The 19,560-nt window shown below is 33.2% G+C and overlaps 1 protein-coding gene across 1 annotated transcript in view; it reads right to left on the reverse strand.

Moving 5' to 3' along the window:
- The window catches only part of LOC142332828 (ATP-binding cassette sub-family G member 5), a 190,267-nt gene that overhangs the window by 55,495 nt on the left and 115,212 nt on the right, over positions 1–19,560 (reverse strand). The window contains exons 4-6 of the mRNA XM_075379451.1: positions 12,157–12,288; positions 6,036–6,279; positions 1,505–1,704 (exon numbers count right to left, since the gene is read on the reverse strand). Coding sequence (XP_075235566.1) covers positions 1,505–1,704; positions 6,036–6,279; positions 12,157–12,288 — 576 coding nt within the window. The remainder of the gene's footprint in view (positions 1–1,504; positions 1,705–6,035; positions 6,280–12,156; positions 12,289–19,560) is intronic.

Raw genomic sequence — 19,560 nt, forward strand, 5'->3', positions numbered from 1 at the left:
AGAACGCCAGAGTACGGAATGGAAACATCCAAATTCGTCCTGTAAAAAAAAGTTCAAGACCCAACCGTCCGCAGGAAAACTGACGCTTACGGTTTTTTGGGACTCTCAAGGCCCAGTACTGCAACATTACGAGGAAAGGGGCACGACAATAAACAGTACGCGTTACAGTGAGATGCTTACTGCCAAGCTGAAGCCTGCTATTCGAAGCAAACGCCGAGGACTGCTGTCGAAAGGTGTTATGTTGTTGCACGACAATGCCCGTCCACATACTGCTGCCCGCACTGCTGAAACGCTCCAGAAACTCGACTTTGAAGTACCGGCTCGTCCTCCGTATAGTCCTGATCTTGCCCCTTCTGACTACCGCTTGTTTCGTCCACTCAAAGAGGCATTAACGGGCCGTCGATTTACCTCGGACGAAACGGTGAAAGAAGCGGTGCTCGTAGCTCAACCGCAAACTCTTTTATGAGGGCATCAGGAAGCTTGTGCAACGATGGAACAAGTGTATTGAAATGCAAGGGGACTATGTTGAAAAACGATGTACATGTAAGTTTCCTATTTGTATTGCGATAAAATTTATAACTGCATTGCGGATAATAATTGACTTACCCTCGTACAATATTAGATAATAAATAATGTTGAAGCGTTCCGAATAATAAGCAAAAAATAGAAAAATTTGTTACAAAACTCTTACCGGCCCGATTTCATTTATTAAACAATGAATAACCATACGAATTGTATTATTTCTGTAAATATGATATGTATTATAGATACAAAACTCTTACCAACGCGATTTCATTTAAAATGAAAAATTAATTATTTTTAATTAAAAAAAATTTTTTTTTTAAATTACTAAAGGTATAGTTTGTGTCTCAGTTTTATTCAACTGTAAATGTCAAAAAAACGATGAAACAAACAAATTTACCTCTTAATTTAAATTCCAAATAGCTTTATTTCATCCTTTGAGCAAAAATTAAGGCAAATTTTTTCATAAGCTCCGTCAAGAAAGTATAAGCGTTGTCTGGATTCATGTTAATTATGAACTTTTTCTTCATTTTTATTTGTAGAAAATTTCATAAACTTTTTTTGGTTTCTTTGTTAGATGCCTGTAGAATTCTTCTAAATGTTAACAAATAAATTTTTGTTTTGATGTTTTAATTATTATAACTTATAATCAAAAAATAATTATTCTTTTTTCTGTTTATCGCACCGTAAGGTATTACTTCAGAGGATGATGTGTATGAATGTAAATGAAGTGTAGTTTTGTACAGTCTCAACCGTTCCTGTGTCGTATAGTTAATTGAAACTCAACTACCAAAGAACACCGGTATTTACAATCTAGTATTCAAATCTGCATAAAAGTAACTGCCTTTACTAGAATTTGAACCTTACAACTCTCAATTTCAAAATCGGCTAATTTGTGACGATGAGGTGACCGCTAGACCGGCCTAGTGGGCTAATCGCAAAATAATTACAAGAAGTTACAAAAAAATAAATAAATATTTACCTGGGATGATGCACCATCATATGTAATGGAGGTCCTAGTTCCGAATACGCTACGGCACCCCGTAAATCATGTACACTTCTTCTATGTTCATAAGGTGCACCTTGACGTAACAAAACTTCTGGTGCAAGTAGATTGGCTTCGCTAACGCTTTTACCACGGCCTGTTGTATTTGTAACGGGTATTTGTTGTCGCATACTTGGCTGTTAAATATATAAAAAAAAGTAATTCAAAATAAAGGAATGGAGAGGTAAGGAGAAGACTTGATCGGCATTGTTGTAACGTTTCTTCCTTTCATCCGGTAAATCTTAGGTTTGAATCCAACTTTGAAATTTTTCATACGCTATAAAAATTCATTTAGTATCAACAGCTGTAATTTGGGCTACAGATTAACGACATAAAAAGTTAATAAGCCAAATAAAATTATACAAGTTTATTCTGCTAAATCTGCCAAAGAACTCATACAAAACAAGATTGTCGCCTAAGACAAAATAAAGCCAAGATGAGTAACCAAAATCTATAGGGTAATACAAAAAAAACCTTTAAATAAAATTAAATTAAAATCAACATTTATTTACTTAAAACAACCAAGAAAAAGATTAATGCCCTGTAACATAGTAATGAATTTTGTAGCATATAAAAAATATAAAATAACTAGGATTTGAGCGCAGAACTTCCAGTTGAAAGGAAGAAACATCAACAATCTGCCACTAAAAAAAAACCCCAACCAACATTTTTACAATTCATCAACATGAACATTAATTAATAATTAAAATAACACTAAACAGTCAGTAAAGGATTTCAAAACTTATACACCTTTGTCCTTGAAAAATTTTTATTCCAAATAAACTGTATGGTTTTTAATAATAATGATTGCTTAAAGTAAAATTATGAAGAAAATCAAAAAGTTCATTAAACAAATTTGGGTCTGATATGATTTCCTTAATCAAATGACATTTTTACATTAAAAAATATGCAACATTAACTAAGAAAAATCAAAATTCTTAGTTATAAAGTTTTTTGGAAGTCGACTTTAATCAAATGACGTCTTTATCATCAAAATTATATTTTTTTTAGAGTATAATTGTTCAACAGCTAGCGTGTATAAGTTTTTTTTAAATAACAACCACATCTTGAAAAACAAAAAAAAAATATTAGAAATTATAAAAAATTCAAATACTTTTTTTAACTCTTCAGTTGAGTTTCATAGGATATGTCCTATATCTAAATTGATACAGTTGTATTTTCAATCTTGAAAAATTAAAAAAAAAAAAAAAATTGTAATTTTAAATATGGATTCTATTCGTGAAACAAGTCCCCTTAATTTTTGAGGCTTGAAAATTTATTTATCAGAGAAATTACTCGCTTCAATATGTCTGCCAGATCGGGTGCAATATTATTCAACAAGACTAAAAAAATTATAATGAACAAAAAAAAATATATTCGTACTACGATGTGTTTTTTTCCAGAGGGATCAAAAATCAGAAGAAAGCTTGGTTATATATACCCAAATATTTGTGTCAAATTTCAACTTTTTTAGTCTACAGGTTTTCGAAATAAGGCAAAAAAGGTTTTACAAATAATTTTGAATATCTACCGACGAAAATCCAATCGATTTAAAAACTTTCTGCGGCCGTTATAAAAAAGTAAAATATTAAAAAAGTCTTTTTCTCTTAGTAATTTTTTCCAAAATTTAATTCTATCATGACTCCCACCATAAGGCAGGACACCTCTGCTTTGTGATGATCCTGGTCGCCACACAACACCCTCCATTCCTAGTCCTGATGGACTTTACCGGAGGTCATCTTTTAAACCCTCTAAACTTGATAATACAACACTGTCATCAGTTTCGCCTCTATCAGAATACCACCGATGAAAATGACTCTGTAAATATTTCCATCGGTGTATTTACACAATTTACCGTCACCTTCATATAACCTCTTTTGACCACGATGACTACCTACTATAACTTACAATCCTCAACTATCAAATTAACCGATTCATGAAAGCATAATCCCCGTGCCTTTCTCTAACACCGAAGGTTTCACACGAAAACACTTCCTATATCTAACTTCAGTTCGACTATGTATTCAGAGCATTAATTGATCGAGTCTCTAAACACAAAAATACTATTCTCATACAACAAAACAAGTGTTCGCTGCAACAACAACAATTTTGTCTTACGATTCGATATTCTCAAAGTCCACTTGATTTATATAAAAATTAAGAGACAAATTCATAAATTTAATAACCCCCAATGAAAACATCTCTACTCTGGTCTGCTTTCAGGGGGAAGGTCAATGCCTGCATCCTCCCGCATCACAGAATTCTCCGTACATCCATTTTTATCCTAACAGCAAATATCTCAGCTAACCGGGGTCCGATGCCAAAATGCATATCGCGGTTGAGTAAGCACCCGAGCGAGTTCCTAGCCACCCGAGTTGCTATTTTATTTATACATCTATAACAGCATCAGATTCCTTTTCATCCATCTTCCATAGGGCTAAGAATTTACCGGCAATTACGTTCCATTCCCTTTCGGTTTTTCCAGTTAACTTGCAGATCAAAACCAGAATCGATCCTTTCAAGCTCTCTAGATACTTTGGTACGTTCAGCTCCGTACCTGGGGCAGACAAAAATACATGGCGTACATCATCAATGGTCTTACACTCGGCTTGAATTAATCAAACCAAACTAATATCAAAAAGCACCATGTCCAGAAAGAAACTGTGTAATATGCCGATTGAGGAAAATCCACCTTCGCACTTTTCATATTAGGAAAAATACCATCCGTGTAATGGCCATTGGATGATTCAGTCCATCTGACCTGTCATAAATACAAACCTTGGTCATCTATTTTTTTTCTTTTTTGAGACCAAAAGTTTAACGCCAAATTTTAATGCTATCAATGCACTATCATACAGAGCGTTTCATAATGTTCTTAGGAGTTACAAAAAATCAGTACAAAAAGAGTATTTTACTTACCTAAATGAAATTTGTACGAGGTGATGCAGGGACTCGAACAGTTTTTGTTAAAATCTATAAATGTTCAAAATGTGCTCCTCTGGTGACGCGGCACACATCAACACGAAACCTCTTGCCAAACTCGTTCTAACATGTCATTTTCGATAGAGTTGAACGCATCGATTATGAGATCCTTTAACTCAGCGATATCGTACGGCATCGGTGAGATAAACACCTTATCTTTCACGTAACCCCAGAGAAAGAAATTACATGGCGTGAGGTCTGCTGATCTTGGTGGCCGCAGCATAATGTGTTGGTCTTCTTCAGACGCACGACCTATTCAGCGCCGAAGTAATATTGTGTTAAGGTACTGTCGAACCTCCTTATGAAAACGGGCAGGACAACCGTCTTGCTGGAAAATGAAGTCGTTGAGTAGCCGAGGCGTAAGCCATAATTGTAACATATTCAGGTATATCGCGTCGGTTACTGTCGTTTCCGTAAAAAAGAACGGCCCGTACATTGCCTCACGAGAGATCGCACAAAAAACGTTTACTTTCGGGAAATCCCGAATGCGTCCCGCATAAGCGTGTGGGTTTTCAATTCCCCAAACTCACACGTTACGACGGTTTACATTACTGCTAATATGGAAAGTAGCTTCATCGCTGAAAATTATCTTGTTTACAAAACCTTCATCTAACAACAACATTTCCTGTAACCGTAAACAAAAAACGAGCCTACTTGTTTTATCTCCATGAAAGACGCTGGATTAATTGAAGGCGGTACGGTTTGCATAATAAACGTTTACGGAGAATTCTCCATACTGTTGTTTTCGGAATTCCTAATTCTTTGCCTGCAGCCGCAGTCGATTTTGACGGGCTGCGAATGAAACTTGCACCCGCACGTTCGACATTGACTTCTGAGGTTGATGGATGACCGGTTGATTTTCGCTTGCACAAGCGACCGGTTTCACTGAATTGTTTATAGCGTGCACGAATTGAATCGTCAATCGGTGGCTCATTATGAAATTTCAACCGAAACGCACGTTGCACAGAAATTACTGACTTTGACAAGTGAAATTCTAACACACAAAACGACTTCTCGCTTCCCGTGGCAGGTATTTTCTCTACTGTCGACGCCTAGCGAGCAAATGGATTAATAACTGCTTAGTATACGTGGTAAAAAACTATTTGAAGTACTCTTTCGTACAGTACTTGTTTTATTCTTATGAATGAAATAGTATTTTGTTAATGAATTCTAAACTCCGAAGAACATTATGAAACGCTCTGTATATTAATACAAATTTAAGCCGTTTTCAAAGAATTTTTATTGAAGCAGCCGGATGGATATTAATCAAAACTCATGCCAACTTATGTATATGTGTCTTCTCGAAATTTTTACAAAACGTTTGGATGTTTTTAAAACTAACAGGGTCTTGAAACATCAAGATTTGCAAAAACTACGACACCTAAAATTTTAAGCGATTGTTATACTTTCATTTTTTAGGTATGCTGCTGTAATAAGAATAGTACAGCGAAAATTAAAATAATTCATATAAATAAAAACAACTTACCCCAATATACGGTGTATTCCTAAAATCAGGGTCACTACGTGTACGTAAATAGTAACTAGGTGGTGGATTGAGATGATATGAACTGTGAGGCCTAGTTCTTGATCTAGGTGACGTACCGCCGACTCCATCATCGCTTGAATCATAACCACTACTTCCTTCTCGACCTCTACCAGGTCCGTTCGGTGGAAAAACTCTCGGTAAACCAAATTTCAGGTACGTATACATATTTGAACCCAAAGCAGATCTGTAATCACAAAAAAATATTGTAAATAAAATGTGTCATACATATTACAAATGAACATTAACTCAAGAGAATACATGAAGAAACGAAAATAATTTCAAGACATGTTCTAGAAGTGAAAATAAAGAAAAATGTTCACGTAAACATGACATCAAAAATATTTCCGTTTTCCAAAAACAGTTTCTATAAATTTTCACCCTAATTTCTGCTCCAAGGGCCAAAATAAAGCCATACTGAAATTCCTGGAATAAAATAAAAAAGTAAATTGATGGTTTATGACCTAAAATATAAAATAAAAAAATATATTTGGAAGGTTTTGAAAAGTAATTTTTCAGAAAATTATTGTAAAATATAAAAACTTTGTCGCAAAACAACTTTTTTTTTAAAATTTGACGTACAACTTTGTTAAATTGCTTATAAACAAATAAAATTTTCCAACAATTTTTGTATTATAGGATTTATACAAACTGGTGTGTAATATTTATGAAAAAGGGGAATTTCCGTCACACTTTAAAAAAAGTGTTATAGTCATGATACCAAAGAAAGCAGGCGCAGATAAATGTGAAGAATACAGAACAATTTGTTTAACTAGTCATGCATCAAAAATCTTAACTAGAATTTTATACAGAAGAATTGAGAGGAGAGTGGAGGAAGTGTTAGGATAAGACCGATTTGGTTTCAGGAAAAGTATAGGGACAAGGGAAGCAATTTTAGGCCTCAAATTAATAGTAGAAGGAAGACTAAAGAAAAACAAACCGACATACTTGGTATTTATAGACCTAGAAAAGGCATTCGATAACGTAAACTGGAATAAAATGTTCAGCACTTTAAAAAAATTAGGGTTCAAATACAGAGATAGAAGAACAATTGCTAACATTTACAGGAACCGAACAGCAACAGTAATAATTGAAGAACATAAGAAAGAAGCCATAATAAGAAAGGGAGTCTGATAAGGATGTTCCCTATCCCCGTTACTTTTTAGTCTTTACATAAAACTAGCAGTTAATGATGTTAAAGAACGATTTAGATTCAGAGTAACAGTACAAGGTGAAAAGATAAAGATGCTACGATTTGCTGATGATATAGTAATTCTAGCCGAGAGTAAAAAGGATTTAGAAGAAACAATGAACGGCATAGATGAAGTCCTACGCAACAACTATCGCGTGAAAATAAACAATAACAAAACAAAAGTAATGAAATGTAGTAGAAATAACTAAGATGGACCGCTGAATGTGAAAATAGGAGGAGAAAAAATTATGGAGGTAGAAGAATTTTGTTATTTGGGAAGTAGAATTACTAAAGATGGACAAAGCAGGAGCGGTATAAAATGCCGAATAGCACAAGCTAAACGAGCCTTCAGTAAGAAATATAATTTGTTTACATCAAAAATTAATTTAAATGTCAGGAAAAGATTTTTGAAAGTGTATGTCTGGAGTGTCGCTTTTTATGGAATTGAAATTTGAACGATCGGAGTATCTGAGAAGAAAAATTAGAAGGTTTTGAAACGTGGTGCTATAGGAGAATGTTAAAAGTCAGATGGGTGGATAAAGCGACAAATGAAGAAGTGTTGTGGCAAATAGATGAAGAAAGTAGCATTTGGAAAAATATAGTTAAAAGAAGAGACAGACTTATAGGCCACATACTAAGGCATCTTGGAATAGTCGCTTTAATATTGGAAAGACAGGTAGAAGGAAAAAATTGTGTAGGCAGGCCACGTTTGGAATATGTAAAACAAATTGTTAGGGATGTAGGATGTAGACGGTATACCGAAATGAAACGACTAGCACTAGATAGGGAATCTTGGAGAGCTGCATTAAACCAGTCAAATGACTGAAGACAAAAAAAAAAGGTTTTAATTCTTAGCGTATACATGTAAGTATTGTTGTCTGAAGAAGAGTTTAAGAAATTTGACTCGTTTATTTAAACAAAACCAACTGGTGGGTTTTATCTATGAATATCATAAAATATATGAACAAAAAATCTGATATGGACTTCCTTGTATGCCTATTAAATTACATATACACATTTTTTGCTGTACTTTATTTAAACTTATTTCATTTGAAAGTGAGATACGATCCTATAATTCTTTAATAAAGCGGACAGTTACACGATTGCTGAAATATTAGTTTTTATTAACAACAAATATTTATACAGTTATTAATTCCACAATCTTACATGAAATATTAGGATAGAGTAAAAGTTCCTTTATTACTCGTATTACTAGATCGGTATTATTCATATCTTCGTGAGTTACTGATTAACAAAAGTTTCAAATTTCTGGTTTGTCGTATAAATAAAATAATAATAATAATTAAACTATTCCGTTTAGAGAACTCCTGTAAACCGGTTAAAAATGTTAATTTCGACCTTAATGTGTAAAATATGCAGTTTTTATGATTGAATTATTTTTAGAATAATCAAAAATTAAAAAGAAACAATCATAATACAGGAAAAAGAAAGATAACATGAAGAAATATATCTAAAAAAAACGACAAGAAGATGAATATGAAAAAATTGTTAAAAACAAGGGAAGAACGAAGAAATTAAGACGTAAATATAAACAGAAAGAAAATGTTAAAAATCAAACAAAGAATAAAAAATTAAGAAAAGATGATAATTATAAAGAGGAAGAAAACTTTAAGACCGAGGAAAGAATAACAAAATTAAGACAGGATGATGAATATAAAGAAAGAAATTTTGAAAACTAGAGAACGTGTACACAAATTAAGATCAGAAGTATTATATAAAACCAAAGAGCGATTAAATGATCGGCAACAAAAAACAAATAAACGACATGATGATCGACTCCGACATAGGGAGAATATTGTCCGACAATATCAGAGGAGTAATGAACTAAAAGATAAGAATTTTTTGAAATTTATTAAAGATCGGGCATGTGTGCCTCAGTGTACTCGTATACATTGTTCTTGTGAGGGTGTATTTTTCAGTCACTGTAGTTAACTTTAATGTACATAAAATTAAACAGAAATTCCAGAATAATTTTAAAAAAAGAAACAGAAATTAAACTAGAAAATCCAAAACTAATAAGATTCTAAATTATAATTTTCAATTAATATTAAATAATAAGATATTTCACCAAATCTATTACATATACACATATGTAATAATGCCTATTAAACATCTTTAAAAGTACATAATATTTTATTTCCCTAATGAGTTATGATTTTTTTTTATAATTTTATTTTTTCAATTTTTTTTACAATTTCGGGTTTATAATTATTAATAAATCAATATATATAAATTTAAAAAAAGGAGATGAAGTCTGATTCGAACCGATGTGCCTTCCCTTGTAAGATCCAAATATTTCGTTAATTAAACGTTTATTTGGCTATAACTCTTGAACCGATGAAAATAAGTACCACTTATGATATATCGTTGGCAATCAACCTCGTTGATTGCCCACGATCAATCAATGTCTCAATGAAACCAACGAGGTTGGTTTCAATGAAGGCTTATTACTGCAGTTAAGAAAAAATCCAAAATGTTAGATTTTGGGCTTTTTTGGACACTTTTGGTCCAGTCGATTGCAATCAAAAAGGGAGGTACACAACTAGATGTTACAACAGTTGAAAATCCAAAATTTCAATATCTTACGGCTAATCGTTTTTGAGTTATGCGAGATACATTCGTACATACCGAAACTAGTCAAAATAAATTCAGGGTTGGTCAAAATGGATGTATCCGTTGAAATCTGAAAACCGAAATGTTTCGCGATCACAATACTTCTTTTTCTTTGTAGAAGGAAGTAAAAATAACTAGAAAAGAAGAATTAATGATAAAAATTTTCAATGGAATTAAAATTACACAAAATAATTTTGATTCGTCCAAAATAGCCACCCAAAAAATCTTAAATCGAGCAAAATATTACGTAAACAGTGACGGAGGAGATTTTAAAACAATTTTTGTATTACGTTCATTTTTAGTAAAACCGATTTTTTTCCAAGATATTTTTCAATATTGAAATTTATTTTGTTTTGATTTCAAATTATAATATACCATTTTCTGCCACGCTTCGATCTATTTTCTTTAAATAAATGTAAAAAAGTTAACTTTCTTAAACTCTTCTTGATGTTTTCCTTGACATCAATTTTACAATTTTTTTCAGAATTAAATTTTCAACAAATTCTGTTTGATTTCTGATAAATTAGCAAAGTTATTGTACGTCAAACAGAGAAAATAATATTTTGTGACGCTAAATTTTTGTGTTTACTATAATGATTTTCTGAAAAATTACTACACATACAGTTCTAAAAGCAGTTTTATTTCATTTATCAGGTCAAAAATCATATGAAACCGTTAAATTTAGCCCTTAATTTAAGTTGCAATGGCTTCATTTTACCTTTGAAGGAAAATCAGGGTTACATTTTTTGCATGTCCCGAAATTTATTCTGTTTGTTCATATGACACGTATATGCATATGATATATACAGAGTGATTTTTTAGTCCTGTTACCCAATTTTAAATGAAATTTAAGAAAGGAAACTTTAGGTTGAATAAAAAAATGTATTTTTTACTTACAAAGAGATTTAATAAAAAGCTATTACTTACATAACTGTTAAAGAATATGCTCAAAATGCCCACCCCTTGCGGTTATACACGCACGAACTCTTTTCAGCATATTAGCAGAAACCTTTTTAAGTTGCATCGGAAATATTCATGATTAAGTCTGTAATATTGACTTTAAGTTCATTAATAGTGTGAGGATTGTTTTTGGAGGCCTCGGAGTTAATATAGCCCCACAAAAAGCAGTCAGGAAATGCGAGGTCTAGGGACTTTCGAGGCCATAAGCCCTTGATTATTATTCGATCATCAAAGAACTCTTGCAGAAAATCCACGGTTTCTGGAGTAGTGTGGCATGTAGCGCCGTCCTGCTGAAACCAGCATTACCGTTCTTGAGGTTCCAGGAGGGACACAAATCGGTGCACAATATTCCTGTATACTTCACCGTTTACTCTCTGTTCTAAGAATACGGGTCCGACTATACGATGACGAGATATCGCACACCACACACCAATTTTTTCAGGATGCAAAGACTTGTCTTGTAAAGCGTTAGGATTTCCAACCGCCCAAATTCGATAGTTTTGACTGTTCACATAACCGTCGAGATGGATCCGAGCTTCATCGCTAAAGAACTTTGTGTTTAAAAGTTCGATTCCGTTATCGTTTACGAGAGACCTAAACCGACGGCAATATTTCAATCGCTTGTTTAAATCTGGAGGCTGAAGCTCTTGGACTAATCGTACGCGATACGGATACGATTTCAATTTTTTAGCGGCTTTCTGAACACTAGAATATGACAAACCGACTTGCATGGAAAGTTTTCGTAAACTTTTCCGTGGAGAATTAAATGATCTTGTTTTCACATTCTCTAAAACGTTATCTGTCAAGCGAGTCGGTCGACCGTTATCTGTTTCAAACACTATCTGTTTCTCGAAATCGTTTTGCTAGCCTAGAAATTAACATTTTTTTCTGGCGGAGGAATACCAAAAAATTTAATTTGAAACGATTCGTTTACACTCGCGTACGATTTCGTGGCAAAATATTGTTCGAGAATGAAAACTCGTTGTTCTACGGTAAAAGACATTCTGTTCGTAACACGACCGGAAGCGGCACAAAAGTTTACACAGCTCAAGGAGAATCAACTCACACTGCCGTATCTATACCGGTTCAGTAGCGCTACCGACTTCGTGTCACTAAACAAAATTTCCCTTTCTTAGAATAAAGTTACCAGACATTAACAATTGGGTAACAGGACTAAAAAATCATTATGTATTTTTAAAAATAATCCATTTCTAGTTGAATCGGTTAAAATTTTTTTTTTAAATAAACAAATAATTTAATGATGATTTAGATACTAACTTTGGCCCGTAACGTGGATGGCTAAGAATTGATTGCACCGTAGATTCTCGAAGTTGAAAATTTCCATAAGGTAATGGAGATTTTTCACTCGAACCTAATGCTGAATCTGTAAAATCTGAGTTAAGATTTTGCCTGTAAAACAAAACAGAAATTATTCATTATTAACATTAATAACATAAAAATATATTATGATTTACATAAAATATCTATTTTACATGATTATGAGGAATTCTTAGCTTCTAAACTATAACTTAAAATAAAAAAAATATACAACAAATAAATTCTTTATTCTGATCAGTACATGATAATATATTATATAGATTACACAACGAACGGATAGATATGCTGCTTCATGGATTAATAAAAATGACCTGTCAAAATATTTGCTTGGATGAATAAAAGGAAACCATGGTAAAACCTTGATCAGGGCAGCATCACAAAATACATAATTAATTATTAACACAGTGTGATAAAATGTTACAAATATTATAATTATATTTGCAAAACAAAATTGAGATCAAGTTTTTTTTATAACAAATAATGAAACTCTCCACCAATTTCATCAATGCAAGAATTTAGCCTCTTTTTCATATTCTGTGCAACCTTTCAAATTGTACCTCTTTCAGTTTCTCATAATTCTTGAGTTTGGTTTTCAGTTCGTCAATGGTGTGTGGATTATTTCTGAACACACAACTGTTTAGATATCTACAGAGAAAAAAATCTGCAGGAAAAAGATCAGGTGACCTAGCTGGTCGTAAGTCAGTCGATATTAGATTTTCGCTAAAGAAATTTCTCAAAAGATTCATTGTTGCTTTTGTCATGAACACGTCGCCTCATCTTGTTAAATCCACGAATCTCTCCCGTATAATTCTAAATTTGCAATAAATTATGTTGAAATTTCTTGGTAGAGGTCTGCATTAAAAGTATTTTCAAAGAATATGGGGCCGATTATTCTTCGCCTCAAAATTGTACACCATACACCAATTTTCTGTGAGTGTAGAAGTCGTGATTAGTTGATGTGAAGGTTGTTGGGTCTCCAGTAGCAATCGTTCCGATTATTAAAGTAACCACTCAACTGAAACCAAGCCTTATTTGCAGAAGCGGCTCGTAGCTAAAATTAGTGGAAGTGGTGCTCCATAAAAGATTTTCTGGGTCTTTTCAGGGCCACGGTTAAAGTTTTCTGTAAAATAAAAGAACCGAAAAAAAAAATGAGTCAAATAGAATAGCTGGAAGCAGGATAATAATCTAATTCTGCACTTTATCAAATTCAAGAACACGGTATACGGTTTTAAGCACAATGTGCTTAAAAACCATATTCGGTTTAACTGTATAATAAAATGTCAATGCAGATAATATTTTTTTGTATTATTAGATAATAATTTAATAGGATGTCCCCTTAAAAACACTATAATCCAACGGTACTTAATTGAAATTTCTATGTAGACAGAAACAAATACACAATTACTTTTTACTAATTACCTCCTCGTTCGCCCTTTCTAGCATTTTCTGGGCAGATTCGGTGATCAAAGAGCCTTTGCTTTCCGGCATCTTCTGATTACTACTGAAAAAACAACTAAACCGCTTTCATATTCCTTCCAACGACTAAACTAGAAAAGGGAACGAACAAGGAACGTTCCACACACACGCGGAGTAAAAAAAAACTACCTTCCACCAGCACGCCAGGGTCGGCACTGCGGGACCGACAGTGCTCTCTCCCTTCCAGACTTGTGTGCATGCTCACAACAGCCAAACACCTCGTCGCTGGAACTGTGAAGCGCGCAGTTTCATACAAAGATTTTTGTATCTGTTTCATAAACTGGAGAATGGTTAATGACATTAAGATTAAGGATTACGTATAGTACAAAGAAAGAATTAAAGAAAAAAGGACTTATTATATTAAATGTTTCGATAATATCAAGTGGAAAGAGGGGGTGCTGGAGTTCCACAGTGCTTATACGCGAGCCGCCACTGCTAGCTGGCCACAAGTCAATCGATATTACTTTTTCACCAAAGAAATTTCTTAAAAGATCCGTTGTTGCTTTTGCCATGCGACTCATTTTCTTGAAACCACAAATCTCTCTCATATAATTCCAAATTTGCAATAAATTATGTTGCAATTTCTTGGTAGAGGTCTGCATTAAAAGTATTTTCAAAGAATATGGGGCCGATTATTCTTCACCTCAAAATTATACAACACCCCACAAATTTTCCGCGGGTGTAGAGATCGTGAATGGATTTTTGGAGCTCCAATAGCACATTCCAATTATTAAAGTAACCACTGAAATGAAACCGAGCCTCATTTGTAAAAAAAAATACATTATTTAACACCTAAATGCACTCCCAAACAAACCGATTAAACCGTTGACAGTAGTGAATCGACCGGTGCAATTCGTGTGGTACATGATTTTGGAATGGCTTTAAAATAACTAGCCGAGTACCTTTAAAGGCACTCCAAAGTGCAGAGATATTCCTTTCACAATTATTTGTTATACGAGTTTAAAAAGTTTTCCTAACATCTTCCAATGTTCTGAACGTTTCCGGTTATGTCTCTGATCGCAAACAGAACCGGTACCTCTATATTTCTTTATCAAACGATGAATTGAAGATTTATTTGGTACGTTCTTATCAGAGAACTTTAACGGAAAAGTTTCTTAGCGGAAAACAAAAGATTTACTCGTTAAATAATTTTCCACAATAAAAGCCCTTTCTTCCGCGTTCAAAACAATTTCTTTGTAATAAAAAACACAGATAAACAAAAATTACTAACTATAAAAGAAATAAAATATCATACCGACTGATTATAAAACAACTATATGTAAATCTGCCAACCTCTTCATCCGAAATTATTGTATATTAATTTTTCTAAAAAAATTATGCTTGGGTTGCAGATTAAAAGAAACACGGAGTATTTGAACATATTTTGGTGTACATTTAGATCATGTTGTAGAAAGCTGAGGATTTATTACTTTCTTGTACGAAGTAAAGGAAGTATTATGATCGCAAAAAATATCGGTTTTCAGATTTCAACGGAAACATCCATTTTTTCTAGTTTCGGCTTGTCATCTGTACGTACCGCGCGTAACTCAAAAACGATTAGCCGTAGGATGTTGACATTTTGGATTAAGGATTGTTGTAACATCTAGTTGTGCATCTCCCCGTTAGATTGTAATCGACTGAAACAAAAGTGTCCAAAAAAGCCCAAAATCCAAATTGTTTTGGATTTTGGACTTTTCCTTAACTGACGTAATAAACCCTCGTCGAGTGCTTTTCAACGATATATGTTAAACGGTACTTATTTTCATCGGTTCCAGAGCGACAGCCAAATAAATTTTTAATTAATGAAATATTGGATCTTACAAGGGGAAGGCACATCGGTTCGAATTCAACTTCATCTCCTATTTTTTAATTTAAATATAGTTTTATTAATAATTATTAAACCCTGATTGTAAAAAATTTTACGATAAAAAATAATTCAATAACAATAAAAAAAAAATTAAATATAAGAAGGTATTAATGAAATAAAATTTTATGTATTTTTACAAATGTGTAAGTGTAATTTAGTAGGCGTACAACAAAAATGTAATAAAAAATATATGTAATTTAACAGGCGTACAAGAAAGTCATGTAGAGTCTATATCAGATTTTTTTTTTGTCTTCAGTCATTTGACTGGTTTGATGCAGCTCTCCAAGATTCCCTATCTAGTGCTAGTCGTTTCATTTCAGTATACCCTCTACATCCTACATCCCTAACAATTTGTTTTACATATTCCAAACGTGGCCTGCCTACACAATTTTTCCCTTCTACCTGTCGTTCCAAAATTAAAGCGACTATTCCAGGATGCCTTAGTATGTGGCCTATAAGTCTGTCTCTTCTTTTAACTATATTTTTCCAAATGCTTCTTTCTTCATCTATTTGCCGCAATACCTCCTCATTTGTCACTTTATCCACCCATCTGATTTTTAACATTCTCCTATAGCACCGCATTTCAAAAGCTTCTAACCTTTTCTTCTCAGATACTCCGATCGTCCAAGTTTCACTTCCATATAAAGCGACACTCCAAACATACACTTTCAAAAATCTTTTCCTGACATTTAAATTAATTTTTGATGTAAACAATTTATATTTCTTACTGAAGGCTCGTTTAGCTTCTGCTATTCGGCATTTTATATCGCTCCTGCTTCGTCCATCTTTAGTAATTCTACTTCCCAAATAAAAAAATTCTTCTACCTCCATAATCTTTTCTCCTCCTATTTTCACATTCAGCGGTCGATCTTCGTTATTTCTACTACATTTCATTAGTTTTGTTTTGTTATTGTTTATTTTCATGCGATAGTTGTTGCGTAGGACTTCATCTATGCCGTTCATTGTTTCTTCTAAATCCTTTTTACTCTCGGCTAGAATTACTATATCATCAGTAAATCGTAGCATCTTTATCTTTTCACCTTGTACTGTTACTCCGAATCTAAATTGTTCTTTAACATCATTAACTGCTAGTTCCATGTAAAGATTAAAAAGTAACGGAGATAGGGAACATCCTTGTCGGACTCCCTTTCTTATTACGGCTTCTTTCTTATGTTCTTCAATCGCTACTGTTGCTGTTTGGTTCCTGTACATGTTAGCAATTGTTCTTCTATCTCTGTATTTGAACCCTAATTGTTTTAAAATGCTGAACATTTTATTCCAGTCTACGTTATCGAATGCCTTTTCTAGGTCTATAAACGCCAAGTATGTTGATTTGTTTTTCTTTAATCTTCCTTCTACTATTAATCTGAGGCCTAAATTTGCTTCCCTTGTCCCTATACTTTTCCTGAAACCAAATCGGTCTTCTCCTAACACTTCTTCCACTCTCCTCTCAATTCTTCTGTATAGAATTCTAGTTAAGATTTTTGATGCTAGATTAGTTAAATTAATTGTTCTGTATTCTTCACATTTATCTGCCCCTGCTTTCTTTGGTATCATTACTATAACACTTTTTTTGAAGTCTGACGGAAATTCCCCTTTTTCATAAATATTACACACCAGTTTGTATAATCTATCAATCGCCTCCTCCCCTGCACTGCGCAGTAATTCTACAGGTATTCCGTCTATTCCAGGAGCCTTTCTGCCATTTAAATCTTTTAATGCTCTGTTAAATTCAGATCTCAGTATTGTTTCTCCCATTTCATCCTCCTCAACTTCCTCTTCTTCCTCTATAAAACCATTTTCTAATTCTTTTTTAAATTATTATTATTTAAAAATTTAGCGATAACATGCATTAATTCTGTAAAAGAAAATGTTTTAACTTTTGTTTTAAACGGTTTGGTAAAATTTGTTTCAGTTGCTAAAAAAAAAAATTCCCACCAATTAAAAAATAATCAAGTCATACAATATCTCGCATAGTCTTTTCATTGCAAAACATTTCTGGTAACTTACTCATTTAAAATATTATTTTTATTCTCATAATAAACATTTAAATATTTTATTACTATTCCTAATGTGTTCATCGCAATCTGTTTAACTAGCGAACAATGTGATAAATGTAACAACCCCGTCACGGTCCAATGTGATGAGGGTGATATGTATGAATGTAAATGAGGTGTAGTCTTGTACTACAGACTTAGGCCGAACATTCCTGAGACGTCTGATTAATTGATCCCCAATCACTGAAGTACATCGTTACCCACTATCTCGTATTCAAATCCGTTTAAAAATAACTAACGTTTAGTAGGCTTTAAACCTCAGAGACTTCGACTTCAAAAATTACCCGTTAGACAACTGATTTACGATGAGTTTAGCATCACAAAGTTTAACCCAGTGGGCTGCGTTTAAATATAACTAACAAAAAAATAATTTTAAAATTTTTAAAAATGTTTGTGTTCCCGTAACAGCACGGCTTTTTTTACTGGTTATAATTATTAATAAAATAAGATTTAAGCAGTAAAACTTCGAAATTTCAAATAAAAAGATTTTGATCCTGAGAGCTGCCTTACTCTGTAGACAATTTAGTAAAAATTTTATTATAAAGATGTAAACCGTAACAAAAAATAAATAAATTAAAAAAAATCTGATATGGATACCACAAGACTTCTTTGTACACCTGTTAAATTACATATATTTTTAATACATTTTTTTTTGTCTTCAGTCATTTAACTGGTTTGATGCAGCTCTCCAACATTCCCTATCTAGTGCTAGTCGTTTCAATTCAGTATACCCTCTACATCCTACATCCCTAACAATTGTTTTACATACAAACGTTTGTATATATTCGTTTGCAAACGAATATATATATGCCTACGTATAAAATTTTGAGGCCCAAAAATCTCCAACCTATTACATCAGTTTGGTTGAAACTTATATTCCATGTTAAAATTTGATGTAAATTGGTCGAGTTTTTCTTGAGCGATCAGAATCAGTTGATCTCAGTCGGAACACTTTTGAAGTATGAATATTTTTAGAGTAGTAACTGTGGGACTTTGAGCGCTCCAATAAAAAAAAAAAAAAAAAACCATGAATGATAATCGAAAAAACTGTTTTGCGCATAACATTACATTTTTATTCATACATCCAAATTAAATGAATTTGAAGGTATCGAAAACCCCTATTTTAAATATCATAGAGGCAGCGTCTTGCTTGCTTTTTATTTATTTTTTTTTGTATTTTGTTTTATTTTTTAATTTGTTAATTGTTAATTAATTCTTTCATTAATTTTGATCTAATTTATTTATTTAAATAATAAATATTATCAATTTTTTTCAATTTCAGTATAATGCCGCGGAAAAATCTAACCTTAACAATACGTGTAGCAAAGGTGCACGACGCATGCGTGTTAAGAGAGCTCATGAATCGGAAGAACAAATTGGAGCAAGAAACGCAGCTCAACGAATCAGAACAGCAGAAATTCGTAGACAAGAATTTCGAGGAAAGCATGATGAACGTATGCGACAAAATATCTAAAAACCGTGTTCGGATTTTACTGAGTTTTAATTTTTTAAGAAGTGCGACGATGAGTAACCAACACACCCCCAGCCATTATTACTGTATATCTGACACGACTGGCTGCACCAACCTCTGGGTTGCTTAACTAAAAATCATAAAATAAAAAACAATCGACTGCGACGGGAAAGGCAAGCAAACATATTTAGCGAGCGAAGCCGCGACGGGGATGCTAGTATATATTAACTTTTAATACTGATTAAAAGTTAACTGAATCCTGAATTTTCATCCCGCATGCTAACATCGTGGTACACCTAGGGTTACGTTTAGATCGCCATCCGACATGGAATAGTCAAGTCAGAGAGAAAAGGACGCATCTCAACATTATGTTATAGGAAATGTTGCTAGGCAAGGTGTCGCAACTATCATTAAATATCAAGCAACTGCTGCACTCTGCGGTCCTGAAACAGATTTGGACCTACCGAATCCAA

Source organism: Lycorma delicatula, chromosome 12 (assembly GCF_047948215.1).
Source record: "Lycorma delicatula isolate Av1 chromosome 12, ASM4794821v1, whole genome shotgun sequence".
NCBI lineage: Eukaryota > Metazoa > Arthropoda > Insecta > Hemiptera > Fulgoridae > Lycorma > Lycorma delicatula.